This window comes from Mesocricetus auratus, unplaced genomic scaffold (assembly GCF_017639785.1).
Source record: "Mesocricetus auratus isolate SY011 unplaced genomic scaffold, BCM_Maur_2.0 Super-Scaffold_100010, whole genome shotgun sequence".
Taxonomy (NCBI): domain Eukaryota; kingdom Metazoa; phylum Chordata; class Mammalia; order Rodentia; family Cricetidae; genus Mesocricetus; species Mesocricetus auratus.
The window spans coordinates 26,634,440-26,654,217 of record NW_024429194.1 but is presented as its reverse complement, the minus strand read 5'-3'; the positions used below and the strand labels follow the sequence as shown (position 1 = coordinate 26,654,217).

Genomic DNA, 19,778 nt, shown 5'->3' with positions numbered 1-19,778 from the left:
ATGTATTTCATTATGTCATAAGCAACATGAAACCAATATTTATGAAAATAAACCCAAGTGAGTAAGGCCACATGACCCAGTTACTGTGAAACATATTCTACCTACTTGGACCCTTTCAACCAAATCTGGTGATGGTTTCTAGAAAAAGTTCTTTAGAACTCCATTTAGTGTCTCTAGACTAGCATTCTGCTTATCTGTTGCAGGTAAATTCTTGGCCAACACCTTAATAATTATAGTGCCACTACTGTTTGCAGAAGCGTGTGGGAGTTCACTTCTTGGGAGCTGCTATGTAGGTCTAAGTTGAAAGACTAGGAAAGGACATAAAGCACTCAGAAACAGACATATGTGCTCTGCCTTCACCACTGCATGACCCCGGAAATGGATGACATGAGAGCAATGGGGACTGAGAAATATTAGGGAAGGACAATCAACAAACACACTGATAAGTGTGCTGTTTACCCAGCATCACGTAGCTGAACAATCAACGCTGAAATAATTTCGAGTAGGTAGGGAAAGCAACTGCTAAGTCACACGGTCCTCTATTCATCTATTCAACTGCAGGTCAAAGAGGTGATGTGGGGCCAAAGGGAGACCCTGGCATCCCAGGCTTGGACAGGTCAGGAGTTCCTGGAGAACCTGGACCACCAGGAATTCCAGGTCCCCCAGGTGAGATGGGACCACCTGGCCAAAAAGGATATCCGGGAATTTCAGGATCCCCAGGGCCACCAGGTATCTATCCTTTGTGCCATTGCCATGTTTCCCTTCATGTGACTCTGCACACTGTAGGCTTTTTTTTCTGCTAGTATATTTTTTTTATCCTAAATCACTTTAAGAAGGAAGGATCAAGGGGCGGCAGAATGGGAGAAGAGAACCATTACATTTTCTAATTACCCAAGATATGGTTATTTTTGCTGTGGAATAATTTTGCACATTATATCAACTAGTATTTGGTCAGTTTTCTTGTGACGGCTCAATCCTGTTTGAGGGAATGCTGGCCTTGTAGAGAGCAGACTGGAATGAGTACTCCTGTAGTGTTTCCTCAAAGAGCTTATGAAGAACTGCCATTCCTTGACCACTTGATAGAGCTCACTAGCAAAGTCACCTGGGTCTGGACTCTTTTTTGTGGAAAGTCTTGAAATTATCAGTTTGTGACCTAGAGAGATAGCTCTGCAGTTAAGACCACTTCATGTTTTGCCATGTGACCACATCAGGTGGCTCACGACCAGCTGTCACTCCAGCCCCAGGGGATCTGCCATTCTCTAACCACTTTAGGCACCCATACACATAACTATCAGTTCAATGTATATTTATAATGATTAGAAACAGTTCTAGTTGCTTTTCTATTACATTGTGAGTCCATTTTGGTTCTGTGTTGCTCTAGAAATTTACACATTGTATCTAAGTCATCTACAGTGTGGTCACAGAACTGTTCATAATATTATGTCTTCTTAATTCTTTTTAATCTGTGGTTGTTTTACCATTCCTTCATTTGTAAAGAACATTCTGTTCCCTCATGTCATAAGGACATCACTGCCCTCCCCTCCAGGGAGGTAACCAGGATAATGGCTTAACTGACACATTATGCTTTGGCTCCTATTATTGAGCTTCTCTCAGGTTCTGGCTCTATTCTTGGCACTAGATTCACATCGCCCATAATAGGAGAGCAATAAAAACTACATTTGAAAACCAACTTTAAGATGACTAAGGATGAGCAATGTATAATGGCATACATAAATGAAAATGTCAGAATGTCGGAATTAAACCTTATCACTTAGTATGTTACTTTAAATAAATGAAGAAAAAACTAATTTCAGTAAATACTATGAAAGAATAAAATGAAAGGTACACTGGGAAGAAGGTAAGATGGCAAATGAACCAGGAGTTCGGGGCACTCTGCTGTCAACCATGGTGTGATTTGCTGTAATGACACACGCACAGGCTGATGAGCATTTAAAAGACACTGACCCATCTCTTACACAAACTTGGTTACAGGTTGATGAACATTTAAAAGACACTGACCCATCTCTTACTTGGTTATCTTCCAACTTACAAAAACCATCCAGTCCCAATTTCTCTTTCTAAATTATTTTATTTTCTGTAATATATTGCTTTTCTTTTTTTTATTTTTTGGTTTTTCGAGACAGGGTTTCTCTGTGGCTTTGGAAGCTGTCCTGGAACTAGCTCTTGTAGACCAGGCTGGCCTTGAACTCACAGAGATCAGCCTGCCTCTGCCTCCCAAGTGCTGGGATTAAAGGTGTGCGCCACCAACGCCCAGCAATATATTGCTTTTCATATTCACTGAGTGCTTTGTGTTAATTTTCCCTAGGCAAGAAAGGAGAGGTTGGGATGATGGGCTATCCTGGAACCACTGGTCCTCCAGGGTCTCCTGGGAAACCAGGGTCACAGGGGCAGAGAGGTGAGTGATGTCTTTCTCAGTGGCATGAGGTATGGGTAGTGTTCACTTACTTAGTCTCAAAATAAATGACATTTGTTTTTTAAAAAGAATAGTTGTGATTGAAGAATATATTTGATTTTTTTCTGTGTTCTGTATTCTCTTCTCTCATTGGAATGGATCTGATTTTCACCCTGCAAATTTCTACTGTCTTTATTAAGCAGCTGTGTCTGCATTTGGAAACACAATCAAGTCCTCGGCACTGTTCACACTTTTGCTCTGTTTTATTAAGCATTCTCCTAAACGTTAGTTTCTTTTTTTAATTTTTAATTTAAATTAGAAACAATCTTGTTTTACATATCAATCCCAGTTCCCTCTCCTTCCCATCTTCCCCTGCCCTGCACCAATCCCCACATCCCATCCCCTTTCTGCTCCCCAGGGAGGGTGAGACCTTCCATGGGGGATCATCAAAGTCTATCACATCATTTGCCGCAGGGCCTAGGCCCTCCCCCGTATGTCTAGGCTGATAGAGTATCCCTCTATGGGGAATGGGCTCTCAAAGTCCATTCGTACTCTAGGGATAAATACTGTTCCACTACCAGAGGCCCCACAGACTGCCCAGGCTCCTAACTGACACCTACATTTAGGGGGCCTGGCATAGGACCACACTAAACATTGGTTTCTAATGCACTACTTATGAGCAAAGGTTACTCTTGTCTGTCAGGCAGCCTTGGAATCCCAGGAGTAAAGGGGAAAAGAGGACGCCCGGGAACCAAAGGTGAAAGAGGAGAGAAGGGAATTGCTGGGCCTTCCCAAATTCCACACTTAAAGGGGGACAAAGGAGAACCTGGGCTCAAAGGTAAGGAACTTTCTGTGTTTAGAGTTGGCTGATTCTGGGACTAAGAAACCACCTGAGCAAACCCCTTTAGTTGACAAGTGAGGACTGTGTTGAGTCACCTGCTCAGTCGCACAGCCATTTGGAAGCTGATATGAACAATACTATGTTGCTCATTGAACGAATTCATTGTTATTACTAAATTAGTTTTACATTCTGGTCTACTGTATTCAAATGCATACTAGTTGATTTTTTTTAAATCATAAGCATCTAAGACCAGATTTTTGACATCTATTTCTCTGTTTACTGCACCCCTACTCATAATACCACAATTGCTTACCCAGAGTCACTGTAGCAAAAAGCAGCTGGTTCCAGTGGTCACATCTGTCTGTTTAGTATGCTACCATGTGTCTGGACCATGAATACTGTAAAGATAAGGGAAGCAGAAAACTCAGCAAATGTAATAATCAGAGGCACCTCCATGAATAAGGCTTTGTTAGTGGAATCGAGACAAGCAAGTAACCATTGGCTCCAAGGTTTTCTGAGGCTCCCACTCCCAGCTGAAGACCTCCTGGCAGTTGGTGGTCACTGGAGGAGGGAGAGTGTTCTAGTTTGCTCTGACCAAAGGCAACCTGGGGAGGAAAGGGCTTATTTTGCTTACACTTCCAGGTCACAATCCAACATCGAGGGAAGTTAGGGCAGGAACTCAAGAAGAAACTGAATCAGAAACCATGGAGAAATGATGGTTACTGGCTCCTCTCTGGCTTGTTCAGTTGTTTTTCTTATGTAACCTTGGCTGGCATGTCTAGGGATGGTTACCCTCAATAGGCTGGGCCCTCCCACCTCAACCACAATCTCTGACAACCATGGCCACAGACTGATAAGGGCATTTCTTCAGTTGAGGTCCCCTTACCCGGTGATTCTAGGTTGTATCAAATTGACAGTACAAAGACAGAGGGGCAGTTGTTACTTTGTTTGTTTGTTTTTCAATGGTATGGCCCATGATAGCTTGCCCATGTTCTAGGGGATGGAACCATACTCATGCATAAACTGGCAGCACTAATTAGGCCCAAGGGGTTATTTTAAAAGGAGGAAGAAGAGGAGGAAGAGGAAAAACAAGAAGTTGGGAGAGGGATATGGAGGGAAGAGTGTAACCAGGAGGAGTTGATGTGAGGAAAAGGGAGTGGATAATATCAAAATACATTGTATTCATATGTGAAATGAAGGAATAAGAAGTGTTAGTAAGAACTCAACCTCCTTATACTGCATACAAGTTTTGTCTCCAGTCACATGCCATGTATGTATTACTTTTTAATGTCTTTGTGCTAGGCATTTTACTATGCCCTGGATACATAGGTATAGCTTCCTATGTATTCACAAGGAAATTTACAATTTAGTTGCCAGGGAGGAAACATTAGTGGAACCTAAACAGTGTTTCAATCCAAGTAATAAATGTTAAGCTTTGTGCACCATATGAGATCTCTATTGTACACTTTTCTTTGGCTTTATTTGTTTATATAACCATTTAACAATTTACATTGTTACACTGTTACAGTTTTATAAACCAGCCTTTGCTCTCCAGCTATATAAAATCAAGCCAGAGAATGTGAGATGACTCTAGGGGTAAAGGTGCTTGTCATGCCAACCTGATGACTTCAGTTCCATCTAAAGAATACACAAAAATGGTGAAAGAGAGACCCAACTTCAGAAAAAATTCTCTGACCTCCAGACACAGGCAATAACATAATCCCACCCACATAGGTTTATCATAAACATATTGTATGCACACAGAGACACACAATGACAATAAATTAAATGTAATGAATAAATGAACAAAACCAAGCTATACAGGGCATGAAGTCTAGAGCTAAAGCATCCATTGAACAATACGGATTCTTCTTAGATGATGATAAATGGAAAACCAGAGGTGCAGACAATCTAACCCTTTTACCACTCCTCTCTTTGCATAGGCTGTTGTCTAAACTGGAAATCCTGTCTCATTCCATGCTCTTTTCTTCCAATTAGCTGCACGTCGTCAAGGCTGAGCCACAAAACAGATCCTCTTCCAGAAATCCTCCCTTGTGTAACCTATGGAGCCCAACTGTATTACAGAACTTACCTCACTAGGTGGCAATTGTTTGTTGCTTGGCTGTCTCCTCGATTAAGCGCTTGGGAAAAAGAACATGACTTATTTTTATTTCCAGAAAACAGCACCAGACCTGTCAGTTAATTAGACACTTAATTCCTACAAATAATGTAAAAACAAAAAAAGGAAAAGGCACAAAGCCAGGCTAAAAACAGACTGTAGAATATTCCATGCACGTCCGTGATTGACTGCTGATAAAAGAGTATCCATGATTTAGCAGGAGAATAAATTGATCAAAGTTTTAGAGATGGAAGGGTGTGCTGGAATGTTAGTGATCTTCCTAGCCATGCAAAACTATGTTCAAATCCCAGTGCTATTGCTGACTGAGCATATGAGTCAGGTTGTGAATGAATCTGATGAGTTCCATTTTTTTTTCAGAGCCAGGAGGAATCCAGGGCCTTGTGAATTTTAGACATATGCTTTACAACTAGCGTGTGTCTTTAAAATCTGGTCTTTAACTTTAGGATTTGTAGGAAATCCGGGTGAGAAAGGAAACAGAGGCATTCCAGGGTTACCAGGTCTGAAAGGCATCGCTGGACCGCCTGGGCCACCAGGACCTCCAGGTATGGCTAACTCTTCAATAGAAACATCATACTCTAAGAAGTCCTGCACTAAATGTAGTGAAATGTACTTCTAGACTTATTAGGTCAAATATAAACTCTGCCCCAAAAGTATTTGAGGAGAAAGTTGTTCTAAATTAAACCAAAGTAAAGGTGTTTAGTAGCTGGCATCTATTGACTAAAGAATAGCCTACACGGGGTTGCATTTTTATTCTCAAAGTTTTATTTTTAACGTGCCAGAGATAAAAATTAATGCTTTAGTCATTTTCATTTTTGCATCTTCCTTTAATAAACAAGTTATGGAGTTTGCAAAGTAATTTTAAGCTATTAGGTTCCTACCTCCATCAAACCCAATATCAAAATGGCTGAGATGGCAATTAACCTTCAATATGCTTCAGAGATGGACTGCAGTGCAGTCAGTTTTTTCTGCTGATGTTGGTCCTAGGAAGGCTTTGATCAGGCCTAATAATAGGGCAATCACTTTATCCGGTTTTCCTCAGTCCCCAGTCCTAGGGTGAACCCTGGCTGAAGGCAAAAGGACAGTTAACCCCTAACCAGCTAGCCTAGGAATCCCATACTTACCCACTCATGGGAACACCAGCTTCCCAGCTAATGTTATCATCCTGTTATTACAAGCCCTCAAACTCACAAGTCAGAACTGTAGGTTTTTCTGTGTCTGGAATCGTTGTGCGGTTTTTTTGTCGTTGTTGTTTTTGTTGAATAGAAAGTTCTGTACTTATCTATTCAAATAAGTACAGAAGATATGTGTTGAACACATATGCCCAGGAACTAGGTCATATGACTCTATTTATTCTCAAGGCCCTAGAGGAGATATGGGACACAGTGGGAATCCCGGAGGACCAGGACAAAGTGGCATGCCAGGAAGCATGGGAAACATGGGTGTGCCAGGTAATGCTATGACCCTGCTATTATGAGCCATTGAGCTCATGGCAAGTCAGAACTGTAGATTTTCTGTGTTTCTCTGTGTTGTTTTGTTCATTTAATAGAACGTTTATGTTACTAAGCATGGCTGTTAGACAAAGGTTCTCTGTGCAACTACGACATGAGTGGTAACCAGCTGCATATATTGTATAATATTCATATATTATATAGCTCAATACTGTGGAAAACCCATCTTGGAGAATTGGTTCATACAAACATTTCAAGATGCTTGGAATACACGGGATACTTCGAGATCCTTCCTTCACTTGTCTTACTCGGTAACTGTCATCATTTCAGGCCCTAAGGGGAATAAAGGAACTTTGGGACTGCCAGGTCTAGCTGGAAGACCAGGCCTTCCCGGGATTCATGGTCCCCAAGGAGATAAGGGGGAACAAGGTCATTCAGAAGGCGCAAGGCCAGGACCACCAGGATCAAAGGTATGTAGACCACTGAAATAGTTACATTTTGGCAAGGGTGGAGAGCCTTAAAATATCAACAAAGACCAGATCCAGTATAAGCTGAAAAAAACTAAGCAATTTCTACACATTCCGGCAGCTATGTTTTTGTTTTTAACATATTCCTATTTTGCAACTGAGACTGTCTCAAACTCTTGGGAAATGTCTCTGTCCCTGCAGTTTAAGTGTGCTTCCAGCAGGGGCAGTGGTGGCAAGTCCATACAAATTGACAGGGTAGGGTTTCTTTCTTTCCTCTGGATACAAACCATGGATTTACTGCATATAAAGCTTTTATTTTTGCTGTTTTTCAAGCAGAACTTTTATATTCTACCTGCAAAATTATTTGTCTCATTAAAATATAATAAAAGGCATAGAATAAAATAACTTTACAACATCATGAAAAAGTAAACAAAGTCCTAAGACGCCTGTATGTATCCTTGTGTTAAAATATTTTTAAATGTTTTCACTTCATTTCATAGAATGGTTTTGCCTTGTTGCAGTGGTCTTTCTCAGAGTTTGTGTTCCATCAGACTTAGGTTGGCTAGAAGACACTTTACATGTGTGGCGGCAACTGGATATCTGAGTGGGGCTTGGTTGCTCTTTTAGGCTTATTTCCATCCAAACTTTCTTTCTACACTTAACACTAGGAGTCAGAGCTGCACAAGTAAAGAGTCATTTGTAGACATTCCAAGAAGCAAAACTTTTAAACATGGGTTCGTGGCCCTCCCTGGAGAACTCTGCAGCAGCCCAGGGGACCCACTAATCTCCTAAAGTGGATGTAAAGTGCTCGGGTGTATGTTTTTGTAAAGGGAGAAGATATTTTTCATCAGCTGTTCAAAGGTTTACGGATCCAGAACGGAAAGTTGTTGCCTCAGAAATAATCTCTTTTGAGCCAGCAGACTAGCATTTCCTGCGATACCTGTAATCCCAGCACTTGGGAGACCGAGACAGGATGAGTAGTTGTGAAGGTCGCCAGAGAGGCCAGTCTCAGCTGCATGAGGTCCTGTCTCACGACAGCAACAAAAACCATTGCTATTACCATTTCCATCATCTGCAGCAGGGCTCTCAGTTGGCCACAGGTTGCTTTTTATCAGGTTAGGGAGTCATAGTAAGAGGATAATATATTCCAACCAGCCATAATGGAAAGTTTGTAAGTCACCATTAACCACCCATGTTCTGAATTATCATTAATCTGAGACACAGATATAATGAGTCAGGGATAGAATTTTTTAAAATGTGATTGGCATACGTGTGTCTTTAAGCGTGGTATCTGCAGGACACCTCTCTGCTTAACCTACTTCTTATTCCTGTCGGTCACCACAATTTCTGTAATTCTCTACTTGTGTGATTGATTTCGCATCTATCTCCGAGCTGGTCTCTCAAGTCCATCAAGGCAGGGGTTGTGGTGTGCATCATCGGCTCTGGGTGTACAGCCGGCCATCACACAGACCTTGTGCTGTCCCCGACCCCATCTTGGCTAAATGTTCTACCATTGTTCTCTTGAAACCCTACCAGAGTCCTTAAAAAGAGGGGGCTCCATTTTCATTTTGCATTGGGCCTCACAAAATGTGCAGCCAACCTATCCCCATGCACTTCAGGGTACTGGCCTGTCGCAGACACTCGGTGGGGACTGATAAATGGCTAAATGGGTTCTACTTACTGCTAACCACATATCCTGCTTATATGAGAACTTTAAAGGTGTTTGACTGAATTTAAGGGTGACCCAGGATTGCCTGGTGACAAAGGAAAGAAAGGAGAGAGGGGCCTACCTGGGCCACCTGGACAATCGGGGCCTGCTGGACCTGACGGAGTCCCTGGGAGTCCTGGGAGTCCTGGCCACCCAGGTGAGCCCCAGCTTTACAGTTCTGAAGGGGGAAGCAGTGTATATATGATGGCCCTGACCTTTTAGAACCATCTTTGTAAACAGAAAGCTACAATTTTGGATGTACATGCTACAATTGTTTTGATTCAACTTTGAATTTCAAATTCTACGGCACACACACAAAAAAATAGTGAATTGATCAAAAGCGGCCTCATTTGCTGTTTAGGCAACCGAAATCTAAACACCTGCTCTTGTAATCAAAACATCTGAAGTTCTGCCTCAGCAAATTCAGTGAAGAGACATGAAATGCTACTTGCCCACACAATCTTAGGATAGAATAAGATAGTTAGCAGGGCTTGTAATGCATGCATAGACTGGGTGACTTAACAGTCTGGAAGCCAGGGCACTGAGACCAAAGTGCTGGTGAGGATGGCTCTTGTGAGACCTCTGGCTCTTGTGAGACCTCTGGCCAAGCCACATCTCCCTGTCTCCCCTAGTGTTTTCATCCTAATCTCTTACAAAGGTGCCACGAGTGTTTAACTTTTTAAAATCGCATTATGTATTTATTTATTACATGTGTTATGTATGTATACGGTAGGATGCTTGTGGAGGTCAGACGACAACTTGAAAGAAGAACTTGTGGGACTCAGTGCACTCTTTCCATCATGTGGGTCCTGGGGATTGAACTCAGGTTGTTGGGCTTGGCTGCAAGATCGATACCCACTTAGCTATCTAGTCAGCTCCAATGCTGAAAAACCACATTGCTAAATACAATGGCATTCTGATGTGCTGGGTGCTGGGACTTCAATGTATGAAGGGAATCACACCTGTGTGATTTCCAGGAGAAATGTCTTTTGGGACAAATGTCTGAGGTGATCAGCCAGGAATTTCCTTAAGGGCAGCCTGAGCATGGCTGATGGGAGGAACTGGCTATTTCAGTAACTGACATAACTACCACTTGTGTCTTGGTGTTCTTTTTCTCTCCCCTCTCTGGATCTTTAGGGAATCCGGGTCCTGGTGGTGATTTGGGTCATAAAGGAAAGAAAGGCTTCCCCGGCCCTCCAGGAAACACTGGCCTTCCAGGTTTCATTTTAAAACTTATTCTGCCCCTTTGTCTGAAGAAAACACACTTCCCTCTCAAGGTTAGACTGTCTAAGCTCACTGTTCTCATAGAATGCAAAACAGTGGGGTCCATAGCACCACCTATGTAATTGAAGTATCTGCTGATATAAAATACCACACGGTCATCTCATGAGAGTATTAATCTGGGCTTTTTTTTTTTAACTTTTTGCAGTTTCACATAAGTACAGTTCTGAAAACTCACTACCTTTGGCACTTCCCACCTATTTCCCCGTTATTCACAGTAGGCCACAGAAGGAGAGAGGACCTATCTTTGAATGTCATGGTTTGGGTTTCTGTTTGTTTCAGGTCCTCCAGGACTCCCAGGACCTCCTGGGCCAATGGGTATGAGAGGTAACCAAGGACATGATGGAATTCCTGGTCCACCTGGAGAAAAGGGAGAAACAGGTACAGCTTCCTTAAACAAACAAACCAACAAAAACATTTATTTACTTTGTGTGCATATGTGCATGTGTCTGGGTTCATTCATGCCGCGGCTGTTTTGCGGAAGTCAAGAAGATGAATTGCAGGAGTTGATCCTGCCTTACCCTACGAGTGTCCTGGTGGATTGAGTTCAGAGCATCGATCTGAGAGGCATGAGCCCTTACCCACAGAGCTACCTCACTGGCTCTTGATTTTAACATTTGATTCACTGGTTTATGAATAGCATTTTAATTCCATGTGACTCTAACAATTCCTCACTGATGGTCCCTAACACAGTCTCAGTGTGTACCAGTTGTACTCCCTTCATATATAAGATGTGCTAACATTAATTGAATATTAATATATGTAAATTACCTCTTACAGGCTTGTTGGGGGCCTATCCAGGCCCAAAAGGGAGCCCTGGTGTTCCAGGTAGGCAGATTTTCTTCCCTGAACTTAAAATTCACATCTCCTAGATGAGAATCTAGTTCTCCATTTTTGGTTTATCAAACGATGTAACTTGGCAAATGAAAGATGCCCCAGTGGTGATACTAAATATTTATGGTCTAAATAGTTCATAAAAACTATTCTCACAACAAATAAATGAATCCAATGCTGTGACCTGGCTTTTGGGATTGATTTCCTTCTGTGAAAGTTTTTAAAGATAAAACTAATTCATATTTGGTTGGTTATTTCGATGACCTGACTCCTGAAAGGATGCAGGCGAAGCCGGCTCCCCTGGAGGCATCCTTCCCTGGTGTTGAGATTCGGGGTAGTGCCATCCTTTCCCACTTTGATCCCAGCTCCTGCACTGAGCTTGGGGTTCATGTTATTGTTTGTCAAGGGCTATCCTGTACCTCTCTCAACATCTGAGCCATGACAACTTATCTAACACGTTCCTCAAACTCTATGCATGTTTTTGTTTGTTTGTTTGTTTGTTTTTGGGTTTTTTTTTGAGACAGGGTTTCTCTGTATTGCATTGGAGGTTGTCCTGGAACTCGCTCTGTAGACCAGGCTGGCCTTGAACTCACAGATATCCGCCTGCCTCTGCCTCCCAAGTGCTGGGATTAAAGGCATGTGCCACCAATGCCTGGGTTGTTTGGGTTTTTTACAGACTAGATGTGCCTTTCTTAAGCTAGTGTCATAGGGTAAACAGATTCTTTGAACTCTTTTCCATTTTGTAGAGAAAGAAGCTAAGAGAAACAGCAGACTGTTTGCACCTTTCAGTGAACTTTCTTCTTTCCAGGTGTCAAAGGAGGCAAGGGAGCTCCAGGCTTGCCTGGCTTCCCTGGCAGGAAGGGGACCATGGGAGATGTTGGACTTCCAGGACCCCCAGGCATCAGTGGACTCCCAGGACCACCAGGTCTACCTGGGGCAATTGTCTCTGGTCCAAAAGGAAACAAAGGTCTGCCTGGCCCAAGAGGAAATCCAGGTAGAGAGGGTTTCCTTTCACAAGTTGAAATGAAACCACATTTGACAGAAGAGGTGTTTTTCCTCACAATTACCTCATAGCTTCTTGTTTTGCTCCCTGTTTTCTTCATTCTTCTCATGTCCCGGACTCTCACATTAGTGAATTGATGGTGTGGTTGAGGGACAGTGGCCTGGGCAAAAGATTAGCAGATTTAATTAATATCCTAAAGACAGAGCCCTCTATTGTTGAGCCTGTACTACGCATCAGGCTGAATGCTTCCCTACAAACTGTCCTCAGGGAGATACAGTTCCTTCCTGCTATCCTGCACGCTTCCCCAGCACGCTCTTACTCCACCCTCACCATAGTCCAACCTCCCAGCAGCAAAGGAAAGGGTGTTTGAGGCAGTAAAAAGGTGTAGGGTTTGTATTTCATTTAAAAGAATCCATGACAGAACTCTGCAGAAACCCTTATTGGCAACTCTAATGGACTCTGTGAATTCAGGTATGCCAGGCCCCCCTGGACCTCCAGGACTTATCATAAAAGGCATAAAAGGTGACAAAGGATTTATGGGCCTACCTGGCCCCAAAGGTCTACCTGGAACTGTAGGCGACATCGGCCCACCAGGTCACCCGGTGAGTGTGTAATGTTATTAATACGCTTCCATTTACTGCTGTTATACTGCATTAAATTGTATACATCAGTTCTGGTCACACCTGCTCACTATTCATGAACTGTCTTAATAACTCTGGTAAACCAGCTGTCGTACATGCTCGCTGCACCTGAACACAGCGGACATTCACTGTTGATGATACATCTGTGCAGTGACACAGTGCATCCAAGGTCCCACAGAGTCCAGGAAATCTTAAGGACCGCACAGAGTTCCCCTCTACAAGGCCTTTAACACATGGATCTATGGGGTACAAACCTCTGGCCCTTGCTTATTTAAACTCTGAGCTATTCCAATGCAGGAAGAAAACTAAACACATATTAGCTGACAATTGTCGCCAAATGATAGTCATGCTTGCCCTCTATTAATATGTTTTCAAAATTACCTTTGCTATCCTGTAAAATTTCAATTTTTCCCCACCACATGTCACCAATGTTTGAATGTAATTTCAGTCTCATTGTTCATCAATCTTACCTCTACCCTGAATACACCCCAGTTCCACACTGTGTCCCTTTAAAATGAAGCCAGCAGTAGAAACCCTTGCAGAAATAAGAGCTAAGTCCTCTGGTGGGTGGCTAAGGGAGGGAAGCATCTCATTGGCCTGAACATTACCATTTTAGGACTTCAACCTAAGAGCCCCCGGCCACTCAGCTGACTCATGGCCACACTGGTAATGACATCCTGGGGTCACAAGACTTTTCTTCATAAAATTCTATGAGGCTGTTGTAGGAATAATCTGCCTTCCCAGTGAAAAATCACTCCACGCACTTAGAGATTGAAAAAGGAAAAGGCTTTTTAATAGCATGTGTTGAGCCCTGGCTAATGCCCACAAGAAACTTACCTCCAATTGGTTTTACTAATGTATTTACACTTAGGATTGTGTATTTCACATAAGCGATTATTTACCCACTCCAAAAACAAACAAACAAACAAAACAAAACCAACAACTCTTCGTCATGGGTCCAGGTTACACTTTGAACAATTTAAACAGAGACCAGAGACTATAAATCTGACCATTTAGGCATATGGGAGATTTCCACAACAAAGATATTGCTAGAATTATTTTAAGCATACCAGTATTGTACTTTTTTCCCCAAATAGTTGTTACCCAAGTGCATCTTGACCATCTGGCAGAATTATGCTTTTCCAAAGAAGAGAACCAGGGACTTTATGGAAGGCAAGGACTTAACACTGCTTGTGACCCCATGCTACCCCCACACCCCACTGTCACCCCCCACCTCCACCCATCCTGTTGGAGACTTGTTCTTTAGTGAGGAACCTAATGGCTGGTCAATCCTTGTTAACATTTGCATCCTAGCATCAAAAGTCTTGCTTCTCTCTAATAGGCCTGGTTAGCTGCTTGTCTTTGGGGTACTTTGGAGGCAGCATTCCCTCAGCCAAATCCTACTTTATGTGATTAATGTCTCCTAAGCAAATGTACTAGTAAATTCTTTATAACACCAATTCTATTACTTTGAGTTTCTCCTCCATCAATGTTTCTTCCATATTTTCCTTGTCTAGCTTTGTGTTGTTGGTGTTTGAGGTGTAAGTGCAGAACTTTTACATTTACCTCCAAGGATGCCACCCTGTTCTTGTATGCTGACTCCTGGGCCTACAAGGCCTCTTATTTCTGAGTCTCTGAGACCTCAACCTCTACCACCTCTCCTGAATTCTATTAGTAGCACATTCAGTAAGCCCGTCTCTGTTTTTCTTGGTCTCTTGGGAAGAGATGTTAAGTAGATGTGATTCAATGCTCATTATCAAGTGTCTGCCCTGTCAATGCAGCCTAAGGTGAAGGAGACAGACACTGAGGCATGCTGCGTGCTATGAGGGAAGGTGGAGGGCTGAAGGAATACAGGAAGGACACCTAATTTCATCTGTGGAATATACCTAGGGCCTGAGTCTGAAAAGATACACACCAGTTATCCAAGATAACAAGAAAATCACGAGTGAAGGCTAAGAGGAAAGGAGCTTTTCAGAGCCTAAACACACTGTGTGTGAGGGGTACAACTGGAGGAAGAGGTAGAATAAGAACCCATCCAGATGAGACCAGAGGACTGAAAAGGGATCAGGTCATCACGGTCTCGTTTACTAGAATAAGAAGTAATGCATTACAGCTGGAGAGATGGCTCAGTAATTAAGAGCATCTGCTGTTCTTCCGGGGGACCTGGGTTCTGTTCCCAGCATCCACATCAGTCAGCTCACAACCACCTTGTCTTAGTTAGGGTTTCTATTGCTGTGAAAAGACACCATGACCATGGCAACTCTTAGAGTTGACATGGCTCACTTACAGTTTCAGAGATTTAGTTCATTATCATCCTGGCAAGAAGCACGATGGCATGCAGGCAGAGATGGAGCTGGAGAAGGAGTTGAGAGTTCTACATCCTGATCTGAAGGCAGCAGGAGACTGCCCCACTAGGCCTAGCTTGAGTATATATGAGACCTCAAAGCCCACCTCAACAGTGACATACTTCCTCCACCAAGGACATACCTACTCAACAAGGCCACACCTCCTAATAGTGCCGATCCGTATGGGCCAAGTATTCAAACACATGAATCTATGGGGACCATTCCTGTTCAAACCCCCACACACCTATAACTCCAGCTCCAAGTTATCCAACACTTCTGGTATCTGACAACACCTGTGTTCACACACACCCATACACACACTAAACCTCAAAGAATAAGTACATTACTTCTTCATTCAAGAGTGTGTAGTGAGTTTCCTTTACAAGTTGGAATTAACCCTTTAAATAACTTGCCTTTTGTTTGGTCATTCACTAAGCTCGAAGCCTATCTTGACTGCCCTATGTAACAGCCACTGTAACCACAAAGCCACGGTAAGGAGATCACATGAAAATACAAAATCTCTATGACCCAGCCCACCACCCTACCTCTAATACCCTCACTAGGGTAAATATGGGGGTTCTGTGGCACAACTATTATTAGGAACCATGTTAAACTCCTTCAATCCATTTTATTATTTGGTTTCTAGAGTCTACCTTTTGAGATACTGTCCACTTCCATCTAATCTGTAGATGTTACTCATATGCCCTCTGATGCTTTAAAAGGTCTCATTATTGATCTGATGATCACATCTAAAGTTCTCCTAGGGACACTGGCAGACAGAAAGCCCAATCTGTAAAGAGACTTGTCTAATTCTTTGGATGCTTCAATAGTCATTTCCAATGGAGAGATGATTCTGCTTGAGGGATGTCCTGACTGGCCTCTTAACAACTCTTTCTTGGCACAAAATGCCTCCCTTTCCACTCGAGGGCTGAACCTGGTGTCTTACTTTCCTTAGCTGCCTTTTGCTAAAGAGACAGGCAGCTGCCAGAAACCGGAGTCTCTGATCAGATAGATGGATCCCTTTTCTCTCCCTCTTCTTTTAACCTCATACCATCTCGTGCCAGCAATTGGACTACTGTCTTTTTCCTCTGGAGGCAGCTGATTCTGAGGCAACCTTTGTGATTCTTGGCACCTTTTCATGATGTTTGGTTCACTGTTTTCAATAGCATTTTGTCTCAATTCTCAAGAGCAGCATGAGAGTCGATCTAAGGTAGTTCTCTTTTCAGAAGCCACACTTTTCCTTTCTTAGTGCTGCCCTTGAGTGTCTCATGGCTCCAACAATTAGTGTGAACACCTCCTACTCAGTAGGCTCTACCCCTTCCCCTCTAGCCCTTTCCAGTCTCATCTCTAGACAGTTTAGTTCTCTTGCCACCCTCATCGGGAGTAATTTAGAACACTTCCAGCTTAGCAGAAAGACAGTTGGGTTCAACAATGGTCCTTGAAAAAAATTAAAGGTTCATTCTTCATGAAATAATCTGAAATACAGGGCAGTTCCATTTAAATGCATTCAAGCTAAAACAGTATACACTAACATTAGATAGCAAGTTTGCTCTTTGTGCTTTACATTGTGTGTGTGTGTGTGTGTGTGTGTGTGTGTGTGTGTGTGTGTGTTTTAAATAATCCTAAGAAGAAGCTCTAGGGAGGCAGAATACTGAACTGATAGGTTAAAATGATGTCAATCAATTTCACCTTATTCTTATCCAATATAGTTATATCTTTTGCTTAAAAACTAATCTGTCATGAGTACTGTATTTTTAAAACTTTGTGGTTCTGCTCTTTTCTTATGTACTTGAAATATAGGGAGCACCAGGCACCCCAGGTATTCCAGGTCTCAGAGGTGATCCGGGATTCCCTGGATTTCCGGGCATAAAAGGTACTATTTTGACACCATTACTCTTATATACAAATACAGTAACTACTAATCAAATCACATCTGTAAAACTGCACCTCATGTTTGATAAGCTCTTATGGCCACCAGAGAAGTACAAACAGAACAACCTTGGGGAGAGGACCTACCAACAGGATATCAATGTGAGCACTCCACTAGCAACTGAACCCATGAGATTGAGAGCAAAGCTACAATACAATAAAGGAAACTATAGGAAAATTAGACAATTGAAAGTGTTACCTTTGGGGGTTTTAAAATGCATTGAGATGAGGAGAGGCATACTACATCAATACTGATAGCACTGTTTTGAAGTTTTGGTCTTGTGCATTTAATCTCACGATTTGGAACGCTCAAACCATCAAAAACAGCAGCCACCAGACCATTAGCATGGGCAAAGTGAATTTTTATGCACAGTGTATATACTTGTGTTTTTATGGGACTTTTTATTTATAGGGACTGAATTAAAAGTTTCATCCATGCTGGGCAAGAGCTCTAAAACTGAAACCCAAGCCATTATAGTCTTAATATTAAATATTCTGTGATATGCCAGGGGTAGTAGAGCATGCTTGTAATTCTAGCACTTGGGAGAAAGTGGCAGGAGGATCCGCTACAAGTTCAAGGCCAGCCTTCTCTACATTGTGAATCCCAGGCCTTCCAGAGCTATGCAGAGATTCTGTTCAAGAGGGGGAAGTATGATGGAATGCAAACGCTTTTTTTTATTAGCATCCTTGTTTAACTGTTCATTCCCCTACTATGAGTTTCATAGGACAGGAATCTCTTATCACAGTTGGTGGAGATACTAAGTAACAGCTGTATCCCACTTGAACAAGGTCAAGTTTCCATGAAGAAAACTGTTTCTCCTTTCAAAGGAGAGCCAGGTGGGCTTTAGAACATCTTTTTTACAGTTTCTTCAGACTCCAGGCTTTTAAGGAGCAGTTATCTTAGGATAAATTATTGTGAGTGATTGAGAGGAGTCTCACTAGATGTGGGTCGGGTGAATACAGGCAGGCCTTCCTGGGCACAGTTAATGACACCATCTTCCTAAGTCTCAGAATAAAAACAGACACTGTGATGAGCACATTAGAGGCTCCACTAAAGAAAAGCATCCTTTAAGGCTTTTAAATATTTAGAGGTAAACAGGGAGGAGAGTCCTACAGTCAATGCCTGAGATCAGTTAGATTTCAGAATAAAACCCTTGTTTGGATCCTCTATGAGATTCCACATCTTCATTTGGAAACAGTTCCAGGTAGCTTCTCACAGTCACAAGTATACATTCATAATTTCTTCTTGTTCTCAGAGAAAATAGGTGATTTCTAAAGTAGTCCTCAGTTAACTTTTGGTGCAATAATTAATTATTTTGTTCTGTTTCTTTTTTCCCCTTTTCTCTGTTTTGCTTTTTTGAGACATCCTCAAACTTGCAATTCTCCTGCTTCTGTCATCCAAGTGCTGGAATTAAAGACTTGTATCACTAAGTCCAACCTTATTATATTTCACCTATTGGTATCATATTTGATATTAAAGTATCTGAAGTAATTATATGTAACTTATGTTGTTGGTTTGAGACAGGGTCTCTCTATGTAGTACTGGCTGTCCTGGAACTTGCTAATGTAGACCAGGCTAGCCGCAAATTCACAGAGATCCACTTGCTCAGTCTCCTGAGTGCTGGCATTAAATGCAACATGCCAAGTCCATCTCTATGCACTTTTTTAAATTTATTTTTCAGTTTAAATTTAGATAAGAAACAAGGTTGCTTCACAAGTCAGTTCCAGGTCCCTCTCCCTTTCCCTCCCCTACTCCCGTGCCCTCCCCTCTATGCACTTTTAATACTCTTTGAAGGAGTAGTTCTCCAAATCCATGGCTATTTCTTGGTAATCTTTTATCATCTGTACAAAAGAGTATGAATAGAAGTGAAATGTTGGCCATTTTGTTACATAAATAAATTTACTTGAGAATTCCTGACTTAATGAACTCTGGAATATCTGTACAGCTGGAGCAACAAAATAAGAAAGCAGGTAACTGAGACAACTAAATGTAAAAGCTCATTAAGAGGTATTAACATGGGTTAGGTAGGACATCGTAACTTACCCAAAGCACTTCATTGTTTCCCAAACTGGAAAAGTGAACTCTCAGGAATGCTTCCCTGTGAATATTAAATTGTAAGGTTTTTTTCATTGTTTCTTTCTTCCTCTCCCTTCTCCTTAGGAGAGAAGGGCAATCTAGGATTTCTTGGATCAATTGGACATCCGGGACCAACTGGACCAAAGGGACCACCTGGTAAATATGTCTGTTTCTCTACCATTGTTCTCTATAAAGAAAGGGTGGTTTCACGAAGTCATATTCTCATTGTGTTTATGTCAATAGGTGCACGTGGAAAACCTGGCACACTTAAGATCATCTCCCTTCCGGGAAGCCCAGGGCCACCTGGTCCACCTGGACAACCTGGAATGAAAGGAGATCCTGGGCCACTGGGACCACCTGGAATCCCAGGTGCGGTCTAGCACCCTTGACCTGGATCCTTAGCAAAGGGTGAACGAAGAAAAGCTGTAAAGCATTTTGCAAGCAGGAGAGAGAACCCCACAGAAAACACTAAACACTGCAAGGTCTTGTACAGGCAATTTAGGACTGGGTTCATTTACCCTTAATCAGCAGGAAAAAAAGGAGTTTAGACCCCTGTGAAAACATCTGGGCATAGTACAAAGTAGAAAAAGCACATCTTAAAATGACATGTTTTGTTTTTATTAGAAGAAAGGTATCCCACCCATCTACTAC

At 42.2% G+C, this 19,778-nt stretch overlaps 1 protein-coding gene across 1 annotated transcript in view; it reads left to right on the top strand.

Annotated features, from left to right (window-relative positions):
* Col4a3 (collagen type IV alpha 3 chain) overlaps window positions 1-19,778 on the top strand; it is a 123,769-nt gene that overhangs the window by 90,701 nt on the left and 13,290 nt on the right. The window contains exons 32-46 of the mRNA XM_040753221.1: window positions 562-729; window positions 2,327-2,416; window positions 3,117-3,251; window positions 5,838-5,936; window positions 6,753-6,842; window positions 7,173-7,312; window positions 9,048-9,174; window positions 10,155-10,235; window positions 10,581-10,679; window positions 11,079-11,126; window positions 11,941-12,126; window positions 12,607-12,737; window positions 16,922-16,994; window positions 19,212-19,283; window positions 19,371-19,496. Coding sequence (XP_040609155.1) covers window positions 562-729; window positions 2,327-2,416; window positions 3,117-3,251; window positions 5,838-5,936; window positions 6,753-6,842; window positions 7,173-7,312; window positions 9,048-9,174; window positions 10,155-10,235; window positions 10,581-10,679; window positions 11,079-11,126; window positions 11,941-12,126; window positions 12,607-12,737; window positions 16,922-16,994; window positions 19,212-19,283; window positions 19,371-19,496 — 1,665 coding nt within the window. The remainder of the gene's footprint in view (window positions 1-561; window positions 730-2,326; window positions 2,417-3,116; window positions 3,252-5,837; window positions 5,937-6,752; window positions 6,843-7,172; window positions 7,313-9,047; window positions 9,175-10,154; window positions 10,236-10,580; window positions 10,680-11,078; window positions 11,127-11,940; window positions 12,127-12,606; window positions 12,738-16,921; window positions 16,995-19,211; window positions 19,284-19,370; window positions 19,497-19,778) is intronic.